The 21,975-nt window shown below is 38.7% G+C and overlaps 1 protein-coding gene across 1 annotated transcript in view; it reads right to left on the reverse strand.

Annotated features, from left to right (window-relative positions):
• LOC118597609 (disintegrin and metalloproteinase domain-containing protein 18-like) overlaps window positions 1–21,975 on the reverse strand; it is an 85,859-nt gene that overhangs the window by 40,192 nt on the left and 23,692 nt on the right. The window contains exons 6-11 of the mRNA XM_036209196.1: window positions 17,500–17,668; window positions 13,754–13,819; window positions 9,839–9,910; window positions 9,475–9,641; window positions 8,612–8,693; window positions 1,108–1,244 (exon numbers count right to left, since the gene is read on the reverse strand). Of these exons, the coding sequence (XP_036065089.1) occupies window positions 1,108–1,244; window positions 8,612–8,693; window positions 9,475–9,641; window positions 9,839–9,910; window positions 13,754–13,819; window positions 17,500–17,668 (693 nt within the window). The remainder of the gene's footprint in view (window positions 1–1,107; window positions 1,245–8,611; window positions 8,694–9,474; window positions 9,642–9,838; window positions 9,911–13,753; window positions 13,820–17,499; window positions 17,669–21,975) is intronic.

Raw genomic sequence — 21,975 nt, forward strand, 5'->3', positions numbered from 1 at the left:
GGCTATGCCTGTACTGTACAATTAAGTTAAATCCTGTGATCATGATCAAGTCCTAATAGAAGCCAGGAGTTCTGTTTACACAGTAGAGGTTCCATTCTCTACAGTTTATGCTGTCTTATATTTAGTGCCATCTTTCCTTCAGTCTATCCATTTGTAGATAGTGCACAGTGCCTCACACTTGTAAACCTCTCCATTGACCACACATTCCAGCTCACAGTGCTCAAAACATTGTTTCCATATCCCATGTCTGCTTTATCATTTCACATAGAACTCATCAAATTCCTTTAAAACTATTTTTAAAAATGTATTTAGATTAAATTAAATTTTCATTGGCCAGAAAATTATAATGTTATAAGTCATCTAATTTGATAAGTAACACACTCTTGAGTTTCTTCTAGATTTCTTCACTCTAATTTTGTTTTTTACATTTCTATTTATTATCCTAATTGAAGAGTGTTTCTGTTGAGTTTTCTAGATAAGAAATCATAATGCATGTAAAATAATGACATTTTCCACTTCAAATCTTCCCTCCTCTTTCTTTACACCAAAATAGTTACCAAAGCTGCCAGTCCTAGATTGCATTATTAAGGGTGTTATTAGGCAACAAAGTAGCAACAGTATCGTGTGCTTAGATAACATCTCACAGTTTCCCTCAATATTAAATTGTATCTGTCTAATTTCCTCCAATGAAAATATATAATAATACCATATAGCACTTTTCCAGACTCATATATCACATGGAAAATACTTCATATGCTATCTTATCAAGCATAATACAACTTTGCAACTGATAATATGGAAATTAGTAAACAAAATACTTCAATGTTCATGAAATCAATATTGGAATAACATGGAAAATTAGTTATGACTTGGGACTGGAGAGATGGCTGAGCAGTTATAAGCAGAGGACCTGGGTTCGATTTCTAGTATCCACATTGTAGTTCACAACTGTAATGTCTGTTCTTAGTTTTGATGCTCTCTTCTGTCCTTAGTGGACACCAAGCAGGTACATGGCATACAGACACACATGCAGGTAAAACACACATAAATAAAATACAGAAGTCTAATAGAGAATTTGAAAATAAAATTCATCATAAAAATTCTTACAGTGCTCCCTGTTGCATTATGCATGGAGCTCTGGGACAGGAACAATTATTGACATCATCGTATGATAATCCTATGTGAAGGCCAATCAGTTGAGTGATAACCACTGAGAATCCCTCCAAACCTATGTCTTCTGGATACTAAAATAGAGAAGATTGAAGAGAAAAATATTATATCAGGATAAAAGAAAGGCAAGTGATAAATGTCTTTGCAGTCATAAAATTTTATACTCTAATTCATTTTATATTGAGCATACTTTGTAATAATTTACTTTGCTATGCATATCTATGCTAATTGGCAATATTTAGCTGCATGTTTTTATTTCTATACTCATTAAAATAAAGTGATTTAAAAAGCCCCATAAAACTACACATACTGTAGACATGTGTGTAACTTAAAACAGGAAAATTCTATCTGTATGAAAAGCAATAGCAAGGCCATATGCTTCCCTGATGTCTGTGGTATCTAAGTTTGGAATCCTCAGTGGTAACATTTGAAGATTAAAGCCATAACATGGCATGGGTAATGACACCCAATTTGGGAACATGAAATTTTGCGATAAAATATAGAATTCAGAGTCTTAATGCCCAGTAACACAGGAGCCATGGTTTCTTCTTTGATAAATGTCTAACTGATAAAAAAAAATTGTTGGCTAAAGTCACGAAGATGAAGAGATTCCTCAAAATAAAACAACTTTCAAGTTAAACTGTTCAAAATAATTTCAGTCACAAAGCCATCGCTACAAGTTCTGCAGATTTAAAAAGTGCCAAAACATATCCTACTCCAAGGTCTAGCTTATTATCAACCATGGAGATTGAAATACTAATAAAAAAAAGACTTCCAACTAAAATAACCCCCAGGGCCAGATGGATTCACAGCGAAAGTCTAGCTGACTTTCAAAGAAATTATTCAAAAGAGTAGACATAGAAGGAACACTCCAAAACTCACTCTATGAAGCCAGTACCACACCAATACCCAGACCAGGAAAAGACACAAGCAAAGAAAACTAGTCTGAAACCTCCAATGAACATGCTCAACAACATACTTGCAAACAGAATACAGACATACATTAAAAAGATTATCCACTATGATCAAGTTGGCTTTATTTCTAAAATGCAGGGATAGTTCGATATATGCAAGACGATAAATGTAATTAATCACATGATGGATTTGAAGACAAAAATCACATGATTATCTCAATAGATGCAGAAAAGGCCTTTGACAAAATCCAACACTGCTTCATGATAAAAATCCTAGAGAATAGAATATAAGATTAGAGGGAACATACTTCAACATGGTAGAAGCTATATATGAGAAAGCCATAGCCAACATCATCCTAAATGGAGAAAAACTTGAAACAATCTTACTAAAGTCAGGAATGACACAAGGCAGTCCTCTGTCACCTCTCCTTTTCAGTATGGTGCTTAAAGTGCTAGCTGGAGTAATAAAGCAAGAGAAGGAAATTAATGGAATATGAATAGGAAAAGAAGAAATCTACTCCTATCTGCAAATTATATCATTACAATATATATTACATTACACATTATAATAATATATGTTATATTATTCATAAGAAACTAAAAATTCTACCAAGAAACTTCTAGAAATGATGAACAAATTCAGCAGTGTGGCAAGATACAGAACTACCTTGACAAATTAATTGCTTGTCTATAAAACACCCACACTATACAGAGAAAGAGGTCTTAAATGCAATCACATTCATAATATCCCAAGGGAAAGAAAATATTTAGGAATAGGCCTAAACAAGGAGGTGAAGGACCTCTACAATGAAAACTTCAAACCACTGAAGAAAGAGATAAAGGCACCAGAAAACGGAAAGGCATACCTGATGGGTTGATAGAATATGGTGAAAATGACCATTTTATCCAAAGCCATTTACAGAATCAATGCAATCCCAATATAAATCCCCCTCTCATTTTCATAGAAATAGAAAAATCGACCCTAAAATTCATAGGGAGCCACAAAAGACCCCAGATAACCCCAAACAATCCTGAATAAAACTAGCAATGAAGAGGCATTACTATTTTAGAGCTCAAGACATATTACAGAGCCATCATGGTCTGACTTCTGAAATGGTTGTTTCTGTCTCTTGCACAGTATGCATGCAACATGACCTAATGAATCAGAAGCTAAGTCTATCTACAATCTGCTGACTTAATGAAAAATATGCATCATGCAATGAGATAAAATGGAATTTCAGCTAAAGGTGCTCAACTTTCCCTTTTTTGTTTTTTACATTGCAAATTATTGTATCATCAGGCTGCTGTGTCTTCCTCTGATCAGGGTTTCCAATGAATCACTCTTAAGTATATATCTAAAATGTTCTTTATCTACATAAATCTATGTGACTGTCTAAAATGTCTGTACTGGTCCTTCGAAAGAATAAATAAGTGAATCTTTTGCCTTTTTAAAAAAAACAAATTTGGAAAACCAAACAAATGAACATAAATAGAATCAGAGTAGGGAGAAATAATTTATAGAACAGAAAAAATAAACTTCATAAAAAATTGGGTTTGGTTTAAAAAAATTGAATGGACAGAGTCTTAGCTAAATGAGCTAAGGAAACAAATTTAAGGCTCAAATAAAATCAACAAGGAAAGATATATACTAAAAAGGATGTCACACAAAGGGTTGTTAGAGACTATTTGAGGAATTACATGTTTGCATAGTTGGCAATTTAGAAGAAATGGGCAAATTTGAGAAAGATTCCGCTTACAAAGATGGAATTAGGAAGGAGTAGAAATCCCAGACAGATATATAACAAATATAACAAGTGCATCAATAGTGAAGAAACTTACAAAAAAAAGAGCCCAGAGCCAAAGTCCTTCACAACTAAATTCCTCAAAAGTCTAAGAAAACAGCAGCCCTTCTTGGACTGTTCCCAAGCAGATAGAGAGGAAAAATTTTGGATCTCAAGGTACAACTCACACCACTTCCAATCTCAGATAAAGACAACCATAGATACACAGACTATGAATTAACACAAACCCTCAGGAAGCCCCAGGACTGTACTGATTTTAGTGTAGATCCTGCCTGTAGCTGGAGTTTTCTCCAGTCCCACCCGGGCCCACAGCTGCTCAGACCCAAATAAACACACAGATGCTATGTTAATTAAAACTGTTTGTCCTAATGGCTCAGGCTTCTTGCTAGCTAGATCTTACACTTAAATTAACCCATAATTCTTATCTATATTTAGCCATGTGGCTTGGTACCTTTTCCCAGTTCTGCCTTCACATCTTGTTCCCTCTGTGTCTGGCTGGCGACTCCTGACTCAGCCCTTCCTGTTCCCAGAATTCTCCTCTTTGTCCCGCCTATACTTCCTGCCTGGCTACTGGCCAATCAGCACTTTATTTATTAACCAATCAGAGCAACACATTTACAACATACAGAGTGATACCCACAGCACCCATCTATTTTATTATTCCTATTTTTGAGCACTCAGTATCCATCTCTATTTGTTTCTCTGGTAAATGTCAGTCTAGAATAGCAAGATCTTTTCTAAACTGTCCCCTTCCTTAGAATCACTTCTCATCTTGATTATTCTTTCTGAGAGTAAGACCTGGACTATTACAGGGTTGGCAAACAAATCAGGCCAAATCCAGCTGCTTCCTGCTTTCATGTAGTTACAACTAAGAATGGTTTTTATATTTCAAAACACTTTTAAAAATTTCAAGAGAAAAATATTTTGTTGTACATGAAAACTGTATCATTCAAATATGACTATCCATGAATAGTTTTATTGGAACCCATGTGACTCTTGCATTGCAATGGTAAAACTGGGTTCTTGTCGTTTGTTAATCTCTAAACTAGAACCTTCCTCATATTGTAAGGCATATGATACAGGTAAGATCATTGCAAGAACTTTTGAGAAAGAGGATCCAAAAGGCTGACTATGAATGTTAGTTTTGCCAACTTGCCACAATCTAGGATCATCTGGAAGGTGTGCCTCAATGAGATATTGCCCATATTGGGTTGGCCTGTGGACATGCCCGTGGTGAATTGTCTTACTTAACTGATGTGAGAAAACACAGCCCACTGTGGGCAACACCATTCCCCAAGCAGGATGGTCCCAAACTGTACAGACGTGGACAGACTGACCTGAGAACAAGTAAGCAAGCAAGCATGTATACATACTTCTCTCTGTTCTTAATTATGGTATGCTTGCCTTAAGGTCCTGCTGCCATGACTCACTTGATATGATGGACTGCAATCTGGGATTATGAGCCAACCAAATCTCTTTCTCCCTGGAGTTGCATTTTGTCAGAGTATTTAATCACAGTAATGAAAATGAAAGTACAGCGCTCACCTACCAGACACGAGAGTGACCTGTTTTTGTTGACAAAAAAGTCACAGAGGGACTTGGGGCTTCATTTATCTTTGTTCCTGCAATATCTACAACTGCCTTACATTATAGCATTCAGTCCATCGCAATTAAAGTCTCGGAGTAACAGATTGAGTGAAGTCTTGCACTATCTTGCATTAAAACTCTGTATGAACAATGTGGGTGAGCCATGATACTCAAATACATATAAGACAAAGCATATAAGACAAACCTATAAGATAGAAACAATTTTTTACCATGAGATCAGAAAAGAACTGGTTTGTCAGGCTACAAATCCTTGATGAAGCAACAGAAGATGCTTAGAAACTCCGGGGTTAGGAAACCAAAGTATACTCCAACTCGATGCTACCACCACTGGCACAAGAAATGGGTCATCTCTTTTTGAGTTGTTGACCAGTAGATTACTATAGACACCACTCCCCACAACTGTAACAGTACAGGCCATTACCAATGTTATTGGTCACTCTCCAGAACTTGACTGTAAGCTACTATTGCTGAAGACATCACATACTTCAGTCATACAGCATGGAAAAATCCAGCTAGTACTCAACTGGAAACTTCATTCCTAACATAGCTTTCATAATGGTAGAAGGTGATATGCGCACAACTAGAGGAGGAAAGTAATCATCACGTTCACACAGTTATGAACACTGAGAGATACGTTAATGGCCAGGCTACAAGATCTGCCCACTGGTGCAACAGTGGTACGAGTATTTTGACAGTAACAAACCACCTTTTCATTGTATTTAAGGCCACTCTACAAGATGGAATTTACACCTGTCACTGTGAATAAGATCAAGAATCTGTGACTAGACAGCTCATGGTCCTCAGCAGAAAAGCTATTAGTGGTGTAATAAATGGACACAGCATTAACATGACTCCTAATGACTTGTTGTTATACTTATAGGTCAATGCATCTCTCAGGCCTCATCAGAAAAGCTTCATCTTGCAGTGATGGGCAATCAACATAGAGATCCACAAACAGTTAATGTGCAGAGAAGAGAGACCCAGGAGTGCTCAGTCCTAAATGGGGCATCTATATCATACTCCTCTACCTAACATTCAGGGATCTATATGGAAGAGGGGACAGAAAGATATAGAGCCAGGGGAGGTGAATAGCTTCAAGGACACTGTTTTCCAGATGTGATGAGGCGGAGGGATGCACATATGAACTATTTGCACCTCTGACAGCATGCACAAGCCCTGTGCAAGTTCAAACCAGACCAAATCCCAGCAGGGAGGCAGGGAGGTGGCCACAAACTCTCTAGATGAGGAGCTACTGACATTTGATCACTGCTGGGAGAGGGAAAGTCATTTTTAATGGTATGAAACCTGGTATACCACATTACAGGGCAAGCCCCATACTAGGAGTCATATGCCAGCACTAACTGGACTGGATGGGTTTAAAAGAGGAGATGGAATGGAAGAGATGTTGAGGAGGTAAATATGGTTAAAAAAAAAAAAAAAAAAGTATAAAAATGTCAAAGAGTTAATAAAAACATTATTTTTTAAAAACAGAAAAGTAAGTTACTTCTCAATCCAGGGGCATACACATGAGTGAAGAACTATGCTCAGGACTCATGGAAAAGTGCTCTTGGGAGAAAGGAGATCTACAAATGGGGAAGTGAAAATCTAAACAGACCTGATTCTGTGCCAAGGAAAAGGAGTGTGGGTCCCCTACCTTCCTTCTGACCTTTCAGTCGCCTTCACTGACACACACACACAGTTCCTATTCCACAGCTTGGGGCAGGAGCTGAGGAGACTGGAGATCAAAAGCATATGGGGGAGGGACTGAGGCCAAAGGAAGGGCTAGAAACACTGCAGAATGAACTAGAATACTGAAATCAGAGAAAAGATGAAGCCAAATGATTTTAAATGTGTGCATATAATTACTGGAGACTATCTACTGTTAGGAATCATAATGCAAATATCTGATACACAGGATATCTGATATGCGATCTCTGTGAAAGAGTCATTCGATCTAGGAGGGTCGCCACCCCCAGGCTGAGAACTTCTGCTAAAGAGGCTGTAAGCAAGCAACAAACATGTGTGGGAGAAAAGGATGGCTTTAAGTTCCCAAGGGGAGCCGGGCGGTGGTGGCGCACGCCTGTAATCCCAGCAGAGGCAGAGGCAGGTGGATCTTTGTGAGTTCAAGGCCAGCCTGGGCTACCAAGCAAGATCCAGGAAAGGCGCAAAACTACACAGAGAAATCCTGTCTCGAAAAACCAAAAAAAAAAAAAAAAAGTTCCCAAGGGGAATACTAGAGACTAATAAATTCCAAGATACATATATATGTGCATGTGTGTATACATATAATATATAGGCACATATACATACGATTATATTTTATATATTTTATCATATATATGTATTTCAAATACTACAGTTAACCAACAATTTAAAAGAATCAAACCCCTTCTTTATCACCCAGCTCCCATGATGGCTGGCTTCTTTTTTTTCCTCTGTCAGTTGTAGAGACATGAGTCAGTGGAATGTGAAACAGAAATGCACATGTTCCAAAGGAGACAAAGTAAGCGCTGTCACATCTCAGCTGTGCAGCATGTCCCATGTACAGTGGTAAGAAAAGAAAATACACTCCCAAGAATGTCTCCAGAGTAGAGACAGAGGCCTTTTTTAAACATAGACACATTTTGTTAAGGGATTTGGACAAACCAATGTGATACAATTATTAAATCCAGAAGTGCCACTCACTATGCACTCAAAACAATTTAATAGTAGTCCATTCTTTGGCTCAGAAGAGAATGAAATGAAATTTGTGAAAATACTGTGAAGTGCTATTTATGAAATGGCAAACACAACTTAATGGCTTTTGCTACTTCCTGAAGTTGGACACATTGGGGGGGGGTCTTTACTTTTGAGCTAATGCTTGTATTACTTAAGAACCTAAGGAAACTTTCATACATGCCACAGCTAATTAGTGGCAGAATATACTAGTCTCTGTATTATGCTAATTATGCTTGAAATTTGTAATGCAATGGGACATTTTTAGATTCAAATAATTTTGTCTTAACAGAGGAATAATGAAAAACAAATTGTTACAAACCATTTAACTCCTGCATAAACACTTACATAGTATATGGTTGTTGAAAAGTAACAATGTAAAGAAGAATGAAAGGTACATACCATGACAACACCCGCAGCATAGCTTTTATTGCATATGTCACCCGGTGATGCTGCTCCAATATATTTTGGATGTTCCCTGTAACTACATCATAATGGTTTACTTTGTATTCATATAATTATATAGCACAACATATAAGCATATATGTACCTCCTCATGAGGTTAAAAAGATCACTTGAGAAACATACAAACTTCCAATCTGAATATCTAATAAAGTATGCAAAATGTTCAAATTATTGTCATTATTCATTTGATATCAACTTCTTCCTTCCCCTAGCTCTCAGCTTTGATAGTATTCTATCATCTGAAATGCCACTACATTTCCCTTATGTGCAGTAACTCCTTTAGCCACTAAAAGTTGAAAAGTAGGGAAAGAACTTTTAACTTCTAGAAGGGGCAATGTTACATATTTTAAACATAAGTGCTTATTTAATACTAAATTATCACAAAGCAACCTACACAAATCTATCCTCATGAAAAAGTAGACATGAAATACATTAATCTGTATGGGTAAAATTAAATAAACAATTTTATATTATTTATTAGATTAGACTGACATATTCTTCAACCAAGCTGATATCATATAAATTAATGACATACATTAATTCTACTTTAAATACAAAAATATGCCAATACAAAATTGGCCATCATTGTTTTTATTTTTAAACTATCATCTTTATTGTATACATATATATGTATAGGTATACTTCATAGTATATGTATGTATATGCTATGTAATATGTATGTAAACATATATATATAATCTTCAAAGTGTCCTACAGAAAACTGAAGAATATAATGAATGCAAAAATTGACCTTCATGGAATTACTAATTTGTTAATCATGCAGAACACTGTCTACTTACATGAGTAAGTGTGTTATCTCATGGGACTGTAGGGTAAGATAGTCTCGTTTCCAGTCCAAAATTCTTTGTAAAATATCATTAGCATCTCCGTCGGTAGAAATTTGGTCTTTATCTGACCACAGTTCCAAAGAGGCTAACACAACAGTCAATTCCAGCTGAGTAAACATCTATGAATAGGATTTACAGTGTCTGTTTCAAAAATATCAACTCTTATATAAAAAATACAGAAAGAAGTTCACTAGAGTATTGGGAACATTGAGCTAATAAAATATATTCAAGTCATTAATTTTCCATACTTTTAAAATACAAGTCATAGTCAATGTCTTTTTCATAAAATTAGAAATCTTAAAAACTAAAAACTTACTGTGTTGACAAGCCCAATAATCTGGAAAATTTTCTGTGTTACACCCAAAGTGTCAGATCCCATGTAATCATACTGAAATACAAATTTAACTGTTTTAGGATTTACTAAAGTAATGTGATAGTACATTTTTCAACAGCTGGATTATTTTGGTACTATAAGACAAGCATAATTTTATCAAGTATTTCTACATGCTATATTTTTATTAAAGTTTTATTTTACCAATTACAATTAAAATTTATACTAATTATATTAGAATATAATCATATGTAACTTATATAAAATATAATGATTTATAATAAAACACTAAAATGATACTATATAATTATATAATAATAATTTTAAAAATAATAATTCTTATTAAAAACGATGACCCAAGAACACACTGGCATTTAGAATGGACTCAGTGTAAACTTCTAAGACTCTCAAGCAGAAAAGGTATGAAGTGAGAGGCACTAACACACGGATTCCACCCCATGATAACCAGACCTCCACAGCTGGAAATTGCCTATGAAATAGGGATCCAAGGACCTCTCGGTGCATGCCCCACAAATGAGGAAGAGCAAATACATGAAGAAAGAGAAGAAACAACTGAAATTGAAAGTAAGTCTACAGCAGAAAAGATAAACATCATCATGATGTGGAGTCAAATGAACACATTAATACAATCTGCTAAATAAAGTGGACCACCTCCAGAGGGATGTGGACTCTGACTCTGGAGCTGATAAATTACTTCTGTTCCTGGGCATCATTAGCTGCATACACTCAGCAACTCAGTCCAAACACTTCCTGGGACCAGAGCTGTAGCTACAGTCTTCTCGCCAGCCTGGGGCTAGAAGCCCCAGGTCAAATTCTCAACTTTCAATTGAAAAAAAAGAATATGGACTTGTGTACTTAGACTCTGTGAGCATGAGTACAGGGTATGAGTCATTCAACACATTTTTCTGGCCAACATTTCTGAAATCCTTCTTTACTATACTCTTCAAAAGATGTGAATTATGGTGGACTCTTCTAGTTGTTCTCTGGATCTGTACTCTTTTCTTTTAAACTTATTTCTTGGAGGTGATCACACCATGTGAGATGTCTCTGTTTTACCTCACCTGTCTAAGGCACCTTCCGGTTGGTTTAATAAAAAGATGGATGGCCAATAGCCAGGGAGGAGGGTACAGGCAGGATTTCTGGGCAGAGATAGGAACTCTGGGAAGAATCTGAGAGGCAAGGGATTCACCAATGAGATGAAGAGGAAGTCAGACATAAGGTATTGAGGAGCGGTAATGAGCCACATGGCAGAAGACAGATTAAAATAAATGGGTTAATTTAAGTTTTAAGAGCTAGTTGGGAACAAGCCTAAGCTAAGGTCAAGCTTTTATACTTAAAGAAGTCTCCATGTCATTATTTGGGAGCTGGCGGTCTAAAGAAAGACTGGCTATACATATTTTTATTATTTCTTTGAGAATTTAATATTGTACATTTTAATCATATTTGTCCCCTACTTTTCCCCCTAACTCTTCCCAAATCCACCCCATTCCCAACCCCTCAACTTTGTGTCTTCTCTTTCTTCATTTCTTTATCTTTCTTTAGTTTTCTTTTTTTTTTTTTATAACCAATTTGTAGAGTTTAATTTGTACTTCCCTGGGTGTGGGCCATCCACTAGAGCATGAGCAACCTACCAGGGGCCACATCTTGAAAAAAAAAATAATAACTGACTCTTTCTCTCCTAGAAGCCATCAACTGTTCACAGCTCCTCACTTAGGATGGGGGCTTATAACCCCCTTCTCAGTCCATATTAGAGTGTTGACTGGCTTGATCAGGTCTCATGAGATCATGAGAACAATGGTTCTGTCCTGTCCAGAAATCATTGTTTTATTGCAGTCTTCTCTGAACCCTGTCTCTTATGATATTTTCACTCCCTATCCTGTGACAATCTGAGTCGTGTGTGTGTGTGTGTGTGTGTGTGTGTGTGTGTGTGATATGATATCCTGTTTATGGATGAGTATTGCGCTGACCCTTGTTGGCTGCACTTTGATCAATTGTGAGTTTCTATGTTAAATACTATAGTGATATTTTATTTGTATTGAAATGTGATTTTATTTGTATGTCAATAAAGTTGCCTTGAGGTCAGAGCAAGCCAGAGCAGAAGCCGAGCAGTAGTGGGGCACGCCTTTAATCCCAGCACTTGGGAGGCAGAGCTAGGCGGATCTCTGTGTGTTCAAGGACACAGCCAGCATGGCAGACACACGCCTTTAATCTCAATACCAACCATAGACGACCTGGAGGTCTGTACAAACAGGCAGTGACGAGGAGGTCATGTGGCTGGGTTTACAACCAATGAGAAAACAGAACAGAAAGTTTTTAAATAGACAGGACACACAGAAGTAGGTCTCTTGCGGAGAGGAGGAACCGCAGAAGCAGTGACGGGTAAGGTTTTCCACTTGCTCTGACCTCGTGGTTTTTAACTCTGCAATCCGTTCTGTGTTTCTTATTTAACAAGCCGGTTACATCTACAAAATACTATCCACTTCTCTGATGAAATTTGAGAGCGGCAACAATCTATGGATATAGAGATGTGAATTTAGAATGCAATTCGATACACAGTCCGCTTAGCAGAATAGCGACAGTGGGTTCATTCCTGGGGCCTGTGAATGCCCCAAACATGGGTTCTTAGCCAGACTTACAGTACTAGGTATGTGTTTTCTCCTGTGAAGCAGGCCTTAAATTCAGCTTTAAAAACAGTGGTTGGTTCTTCTATAACATTTATACCACTGTTACACTCCTGGGCATGCTTTGCCACACTGGTCATCATGTAGTTGAGAGAGAACACAGTTAAGAAAAACTAGTAATGACCTTTCCCTCAGCCCCTTCCATTACTATGAAAACCCATCAGGAAGAAGCTTCCTGGTCAACACTAACTTTATTGCTCTATGCCAAATATGTGTGCTGTCTTCAGTAATAAGGGCTCGCATCAACTTCTGGTGGGCAACCAACAACAATTGCAATCGCCTATATTATTGTGGGGTCTCCAGGACACCTCTGACCAAGGTCTCAAAAGGATGTATCCCATTCTTAGCACTAGGAATTTTATTTAACAACCTATGGATTCTAGGAGGAATATCATCTCTTGTGTAGGGTAATTCTAATGAAACCCCTTTATATGAATATGTAAATATGAAACAGGTCAAAGAGCAGTTTCCATATGGGGTTTTAGTTATCTCTTCCATCATACCATCCTCTGCCCTACGTGCCCATCTCTCTGACCACTTTAAATTCCCTCCACATTACTGAATCTTAACTGATTCCATTTCTCATGCTGCGCAAATTCTTCAGCATCTCCCAACTACACACGGGGGTGAAACAGAAGCTCTTGCCTTAGGCTGAGATTCAGCTACCTCCTTTGATCCTCCCACAGACCCACGATCCTGGAGTGATGCTTATATCCATTTCAGTTGCATCAACCCACTATCACTCATCAAACAGAGTAGCATATTTGAGAGACTCCTGATTTGGGCTCCTACCACTGTGTGCATCTGATAAGACCTTCACTATTTATCTTAAAAACCTCTACTATGAACATTGAACAGTTTCTACACCTTCCAGGATTGTACTATTTCACACTGTTCATGTTAACATACATTACATCACAGTGTAATTATCTTACTGTTTAGCTGTCTTTTCACAATGAAATTTTATAAAGCAGATAATATTGAATGAGTAACAAACTAAAACACCTGTGAGCTCAAAGAAAACAAATCATTTCTGTCTCTAAGTTTCATTAAGAAGAAGGAAGGGAAAATGAAGAAATGGAGGAGGGTATGAGAAATGAGGAGGTGAACAGAAGAGAAAGGGAGATAGAAGAAGGAGAGAAGAGGAGGAGATGGGATAAAGGGGGCAGGAGGGATACAGGAAGGGAAATTGACTTACCAAAGATTTTCCCACTATAATGTGCAGTTTTAGACTTTGAGGGAATAGTTGTGAATGATTTTTGTCCTGGAAAACAACCAAAAATATTAATTGTTAGTGTGTACCGAGCTTTCTAAAAGCAAAAGTTAACATGCAAAGAAGTCAGGGAAGACATACATAAAACCACGATTGAGACTGAAACATGAAAGACTATTGTAAAACATAACTTTCACTTCAAAACATCTTTGGCATGAGAGGTTCCCTGTGAGGGCTTCACCCTTAGAAGGAGAACTCCAGGTATTGGTGGTTGCCTTGAGCTCCTGAAAGGTTAGCCAATCCCAAGATGGCTGCTCTAAACACCTATGTGCAACACTTAGTGATCTCAGTGGGCTGTGTTTGTAATCTCCCCCCACCCCGCCGTGTGTGTGTGTGTGTGTGTGTGTGTGTGTGTGTGTGTGTGTGTGCACGTGCACGCGCGTGCATGTGCAACAATTACAATTAAAAAATAAGAAGCCATGAATTTGAGGAATGGAAGAGGGACAGGAGGAATTGGAGAAAGGAAAGGGAGGGAGAGAATGATGTAAATACTTAAAAAGTTAAAAGCCCACAGGAAAGTTACCAGCTGAGATTTAGTCTTCACCCCGTTCTCCCCATGTGTAGCTGGCATGTTCATTATTGTCACGTGGCCTTCTGCAGATCAAAACACTGTGATTTTTAAGAGAAGCCAGTAGGTCTTTTCTCTCTCCTATGTGTTGTGCCTTGGGCTCTAAATCATTTCCAAGTGACTTTATTGTCAATAATGATGCAGTTATGGTTGTTTATGGTGTCATATTTCATCTGTGGCTCATTTTATATCCAATATAGATCGTGTAAATACATATAATCTTATATTGATATATAGTACCTATGTATCTACTTATCTTATTGCTTTTTTTTTTTTACAGTTATAGGGAATTCATTCATCATTTTCAAAGAAAATGTATTCCTTCCTATGCCAAATCTTACAGTCCCATAAATGAATAGTTTTTTCTCCATTTACTTAGTTCTTTATTAAATCAGCACTTTGCAGTTTGTGTGTACAGCATTTCTACACTTCCCCTGCTGTTTCTAGGAGTGTACTGGATTTTTATATGCCATCTAATATTCAGTAAGTGTGTATTTCCATCATTGGATTCAGGAGTATTGCATAATCCACCAAGGAATCCTTTATCATGATGGGTAGAGGGATGAAAGGAGATATCCTTGAGTTTATCAAAATTTAACAAGAGGGCAATCAGTCTTGTGTCACTGAGTATCATCTTCGATTAGGTTTTCATGGATAGTATTTATCAAGGGCAAATTTCACTCTATTACAAGGTTGCTGAGTGTCTGCATCAAATGGACACTGAATTTTATTATCTTTTTTTACTACACAATGGATAAAATGTGGGCTTTCTTCTATACCAGCTGAGTTGGTATTAACTTGGATTACTTTTCCAATATTGGACCCAGTACCTGCTTTTGAAATAAAAGGAAGTAAAAACAATCCATTCTTCAGGGAAGCTTGTTACATTTAGGAAATAGATAGCTCAAAAGCTTTAGGAAGTCCCTGAAACTGACCAGATTCATTAAATCTCTCCCTTCCAAGAGGCCAGCTGAGAGACACTCTCAGACCAGCCCAGTTGCTGAAAGAAGCAGAGACCAGCCTGTGTGGGAATGGTGTTTTGGAGAATCGCTGTTTACATTTTGCCTTTAAATTCAAACTGTTACCCAAATACATTAAGGTCATTTATAACTATGTATTCACTCTGCTTATATATTATACCTTGAACCTGTGCAGAATTAACAGACCTCTGAGAAACCCATTTTAATTCCTGTTACTATGATTTGGATGTCTCAATGTACCTTGTTCTCTATTTTTCCTTTGTGACTTTTTTATGGCTTTGACTCAGCAATGCATATGTGTGGGAGAGGGAGACCATTTGGTGGGAGCAATGCCCCTTGCCCCCATAGGTTGGAAGCAACAAGTAGGTGGTAATAACCGACTGTGGCTGTGTGGGTTGTTCAGTGTCTGTAAGGCCAGAAAAAGAATTGTGTCCCTTATGAGACTCCTGTAAAAGATTCAGACAGAAGTTCCTCACTCCTTTTCACTACTGCACAGAACAAGACAAGCTAAAACTGTTCTGAATAGAGCATGCTCACTCTTGCAAAGAGCATGGAGAGTTAGTCCTTCATTAACGCGGCATCATCAGAAGTCTAAACTGCGTGGGGGAGGTGCAGATGCCTGCAGGAGGTGCAGACTACCTAAACTGCGTGGGGGAGGTGCAGATGCCTGGGGGAGGTGCAGACTACCGAAACTGCCTGGGGGAGGTGCAGACTACCTAAGCTACCTGGAAGAGACGCCCTCTAACCTGTTGAACTACTTGCAGGAGCAGCATGCTCCAGGCTTCCAGTCATCTTTAGCTATTGTTAGCCACTATTCGTAGTGTGGTGATAGTTGAAGGCCATGCAGCTGTCTTTGAGTTATCATTTCTGTTCCTGTAAATAACCACTCACCCACAGTCCTGTAGGTGACCACAATAAAACACTGGTCCGCTAAATTGGACTTTGGCGGCATCTCTACTTTGATCTGCCATTGATTTCCTACCTGGAGTGTTCGGATCTCCCCAGAAATAGTGTCATATAATACCAAAAAGGAGTACTAGCCCAGAGTGGGTGGATCTTCCCACTAATTAGGATGATCCCCTGCAGACATGCCCAAATGCTAATGGAAATCTAGACAAACTCTCACAGAGACGCCTCCCCAACCCCCACCCTGTGACTGGAGGCTGTGTCAACTTGACAATTCAAACTAAGCATCATGGGTAATGTTCAGAGAATTAACCCTATCCAGGTACCCATCTACCCTGGTACTGAGAAACAGAACTCTGCAAAAGCACATGGCCTGGGCTCAGTGCCTGGCTTTAGGGGGTCCTGTCACAACTGGAAGTCTGTAAGGACAACAGCTTACACAGGATGGGTTCATAAAACAAACTAGACTCCCATTCTCTGAACAGCTGACAGCCAAGGCCATTCTCCCAAGGCAATGTGATAAATGTCTGCTTCTTCTGATGGGAGGAAAGGGCTTTTCATTGGCAAGTGACCTAAGGAACAGGCTTCCAAAGGCACAACAGTCCGGCAAACTTAAATTCTAATGAAGCCAAAAGTGTATCTCTATTCTCTTTATCTTTCTGTATTGGCCCAGAGAAACTGCCCAGTATGTACCCATCTTACAGTCATGCTTGAGTGATGAACGAGGCAGAGCCCTCAACTAAACTTATATGTAACTTCGTATTTCCTAGGTAAGCTTATTAGTGAACCTATTTAAATCATAGCTTAATTGATGCCAAAGCTTACTAATATTTATTTCCACCTTCAGTAATATAGAAACGATTGCCTATTTTAGAAAATGTGTCCAATTAATGTATAAAGCTGCATAGGAAACATTGGAAGCACTTCCGGCAGGCTACTGAAAATAGTGGCTATTCTTCCCCCATTGTTCGATAGTTTTCAATAACATACGTTTCCTTCCTTTGAAAACCACCAACATGAAAACTTTACAAGTACATCATAAAGCGATACATGTGAAGTATAATCCTAGGTGATCTTCCAGGTTATGTCAAGGCACAGAAAAAAAAAAAAAGCTGTGAAATGTACTATTTATACTCATCAGCCTCATCTCCCTGCATGACTGATGCACAACAGCAGTGATTCCCTGGTGTTCCTTGCAGCCGGACGCCTATGGTTACCTGTGCATTGGGATGATCCTTATTCAGCTGGCCCGTTTGCCAAATTCGGCTGTAATTTTCTGCTAACACTGGAGTGTCATTCTTCAACTGATAAACTATGTGCTCAAATTTTGCGGAAGATTCCAGTGGTTCAATTCCATAGCTGTTATTTTCAAACTGCAGGAATCCCCTGAATTCAGAAAGGCAATCATTATCAAAACCATGCACAGCACCCCACCCCCTGAACCCCCCACCCTGCCAAGCTATCATCTGAAATGTGAGAAAGAAGAAACCACAGCGAAACAAATGATTTTATGCATTTACCCCTGTTTGCTTCTGCAGGCACCACTGTTTTTAAAAACCATCATTATCGGTCTTAATTTTGAAGTATAGCTCAGAGTGGCCTCAAACTTTGGATCCTCTTGCCTCCGCTACCAAGTGCTGAGATCACACGCATATACCACCCCATGGAGAACTGCACTCTTTTTAAAAGGCAGTATCAGAATTCAAGATATATTGAGGTTCACAAACAGTGAGACAAAATTAAATCCACTTCATATGTTTTAGGGACTAAGAGGCATCAGAACAACACATAAAAACGTTCTGTTCTGGTGAGAGGAGAGGGGAACAGAGGGAAAAAATGGAACCAGAAAAGGAAACTTGGAGCAAAGTACAAAATCATAGTGAACTTCAAGCTTGACTCTTTGGCAGTGGGCAGAGCCCAGATCCAGAAAGCCCACCAAGTTAAGCACACAATGCTAACATGGTGCACACACATGTTAGCACACAAAGCTAATAACAGCCCAGCAGGCCCAGTACAGGGGAAATCCTCCTTTCTTACGAACTTTATATCCAACATGAAGTATGGCCTGCCAGGGATGACTCCTTCAGATAACAAATTCCTTCTGTCTCTCAGCATCACTGAGGGCTATAACCAGGGACCATCTAGAAAAGGGACTACTGCTGGGGAACCATACTACTACTACTCACAAATATAAGAGACAGTCACAGACAGGAGAGGCTCTGACACAATAGCAAAGGAAATCTACAGATTCGGTGCAATCTCTATTTTTAAAAATTCTAAATCTTGAGGGAAAAATTCCTGAGATTTGTGGGAAAGCACAAAAGACTTTGATCATCCAAGTAATTGTGAGCAATCCAGAAATCTTAAAGTATCAAAGTATTGAATTTCAAGTTATACTATAGAACTATAGTAATGGAATAGCATGCTATTCACAGATGCATAGACCAGTGGGGTAGGACTGAGAACCCAGAAGTAAGCCTACACATCAATAGCCAACTGATTCCTGACAAAGAGGCCAACATCTTAGGCTGGAGGAAAGTCTGACCTCCTTATGAACACTGTTGGGAAAACCAGATATTCACAAGTAGAAGACTAATGAAGATCTCTCTACATAGAATTCAACAAAAAATTGATCAAAGAACTTAACATAAGACCTGAAACTTTGAAAGTATTAGAAGAAAATACAAAGGGAACACTTCAAGAATAGGCATTGACAAAGACTTTGCTTAGAAAATACGAGTATTAAAAGTGAGATAGAACTAAACTAAAAATGTCTGCATAGCAAAGGATCAACAAAACAATAAAATGTCCTACAGACTCCTAGCCATTCATTTGTCCCACATTGGACAAGTGCCAAAAAAACTCCTCAAAAAATAAGAAAAAAAAAAAAAAATCAGGGTTGGGGATTTAGCTCAGTGGTAGAACACTTGCCTGGCAAGCACAAGGCCCTGGGTTCGATCCTCAGCTCAAAAAAAAAAAAAAAAAAAAAGCAGTAACCAAGTCAATAAATGGGGGGTGGGGGTGGAGGGAGACATAAAAGTCACCTCTCAACATATGTTCAAGTGACCAGTAAATACATGGAAAAGTGTTCAAGCTTGTTAGCCGTCAGAGAAATACAAATCAAAACTACAAGGACTGGAGGGTTAGCGAAGGGGTAGAACACTTGTCTAGGACCTAGATGCTCAAACTCTGGGAAAAAGAAAGGGAGAAATGCACTGAGATTCCTCCTGGCCCCAGTTAGAATGGCTATGACCCATAAAATCAAAAATGGAAAAGGAACTTTACACATTGCTGATAGAGATGTCAATCAGTATAGTCACTGTGGAGAACAGTAAGAGTTCCTCAAAAAAGAAGCAGCAAAAGACCCAACTATTCCATTCCTGGACAGGTACTTTCCACTATGGTGACAAAGTACCTGAGAAAATCATAGGCAGTGTCTTAGTTGGGGTTTCTATAGCTGTGAAGAGATACCATGACCACAGCAACTCTGAAAAAGGAAAACATTTAATTGGGGCTGGCTTACAGTTTCAGAGGTTTAGACCATTATCATCATGGTGGGACATGGTGGCATGCAGGCAGACATGGTGCTGGAAAAGTAGCAGAGTGTCCTATATCATGACGTGCAGGCAACAAGAAATGGTCTGAAACACTAGGCATGGCTTGAGCATATATGAGACCTCAAAGCCCACCTGTACCAGTGACATACTACCTCCAACAAGACCACGCCTACTCTAACAAGGCCACACCTCCTAATAGTGCCATTCCTCTTAGGGGGCCATTTTTTTCAAACCACCACAAGATGGGAAAGCATCATATGTTTCTCATGGTTTCAGAGATGCCAGCTCATGAGCACTTGGCCTTGCTTCTGAACCTGTGGCCAGGTAAAACTTGATGGCTAGCCAGGCGGTGGTGGCACATGCCTTTAATCCCAGCACTTTGGAGGCAGAGCCAGGTAGATCTCTGTGAGTTCGAGGCCAGCCTGGGCTACCAAGTGATTCCCAGGAAAGGCGCAAAGCTACACAGAGAAACCCTGTCTCCAAAAAACAAAACAAAACAAACAAGCAAACAAACAAAAAACCAAAAAAACAAGAACAAAAAAAAAAAACTTGATGGCTAAAGGAAGCATAAAAGAAGAGTTGCTCAGTTCATGTCAAGCAGAACCCAAGGGGAGGGGAACAAGACAGATACTTCAAAGACACACTCCAGTAATCTACTTCCTCCTCCTTAGCCCCTCCTCCTCAGAGGCCATTCCACTACGAACTCATCATGGATTAATCCCTCCACAAGGTTAGTGTCCTTGTGGTCCGATCATCTATTCATTGTGACACCACCTGGGGCTAGGATTTCAACTCACAAGCTTGTGGATGAAGTGTCATAAGCAAACCACAGCCCACAGTAGGAAACAAAGTCAGGGCACGTAAAGAAAACCATGCTTTGTTACTGCAGCATTATTCCCAGTAGCCAAAAATGGAAAACCATGGGTTAGCCTATGTGTCTGCAACAGATGGCTGCATAAAAAAAATGGGAGATCTATACACAGCTGGGTAGTACCTGGCCATAAAAATATCAGGCCAACTACAGGAAATTGATGGAATTCAATGATAGCACGCAAAAGCCAACTATGGAAGAGGCAGAAAGTCTAGTATCAATGTCTCTTTCAGTGTGAGCTAGGAAACAACCTTTAAGGGTGACTGAAATTAGTAGAGAGGCTACAAGGAGAGAGGTTACAAAGAAAAGGAAAGAATGGAAGAGAAGAGAGGGCTTGGAAACCATCAAACCACCGTGCGGAGCTGTATGGAAACGTCACCATGAGATCTAATGAGACACACAGTTAATATGCATTCATATTTACAATCAGAACCACATGTTAAGGAAGGCAAAGTCCCAGAAACTGATAAGAAGTCCATGAGGAATGTTCTGCAGTTACAAGGCTGTGGTAAAGGAAAATAGGGTGCAGAACAGACATCCAAAAAGGCACTAACATGAAAAGAAGGTTGTGGAGAACCTCCTTCTTTGTTCTTGAGTCATCCACCCTTGATAAACTTTTCATGGTTCCCATAGTAACAAAGAAACCACTTATTGCTATCCTTGGCCACTGAGGGGCCTTCTTTTTTAGCTACTTCATGCACGGCACTAAACTGATACCATATTGAATGGACCTATTAGATTTAATAACCAATTAAGGTCATTTATTATAGTTGAGATATTGACCAAATAAATAAATAAATAAAGCACTAGCCTTTAAAGCAGTGGTTCTCAACCTTCCTAATGCTTTGACCTTTGATATAGTTCTTCATGCTGTGACGACCCCAACCATAAAATTATTTTTGTTGCTACTTCCTAACCATAATTTTGCTACTGTTATAAATCATAATGTAAATATTTTGGGAGATAGAGATTTGCCAAATGGGTCACAACCCATAGGTGAGAACCACTACATTAATGTGTTCTAAAGGTCTCATCTTCAAACCATCGCTTCCTGCCCAGCATTCTGGAAACACCTCCACTCAGGATGCCCTCAGCTGAGTTAGTTTGAGTGACAGCTTAGGTTCAGACATTAACATGAATGAAAGGCCATTGGAAAGGAATCTTTCAGAGTTCCGCTGAAGGTTTTTCTGGATTTGCATCTGCTTGTCATGGTCTCACTCTAAAGCACAGCCCACTGCGTTCACACACAATTATTCTCTAGGATG

Source organism: Onychomys torridus, chromosome 17 (assembly GCF_903995425.1).
Source record: "Onychomys torridus chromosome 17, mOncTor1.1, whole genome shotgun sequence".
In the NCBI taxonomy this organism is placed as follows: Eukaryota; Metazoa; Chordata; class Mammalia; order Rodentia; family Cricetidae; genus Onychomys; species Onychomys torridus.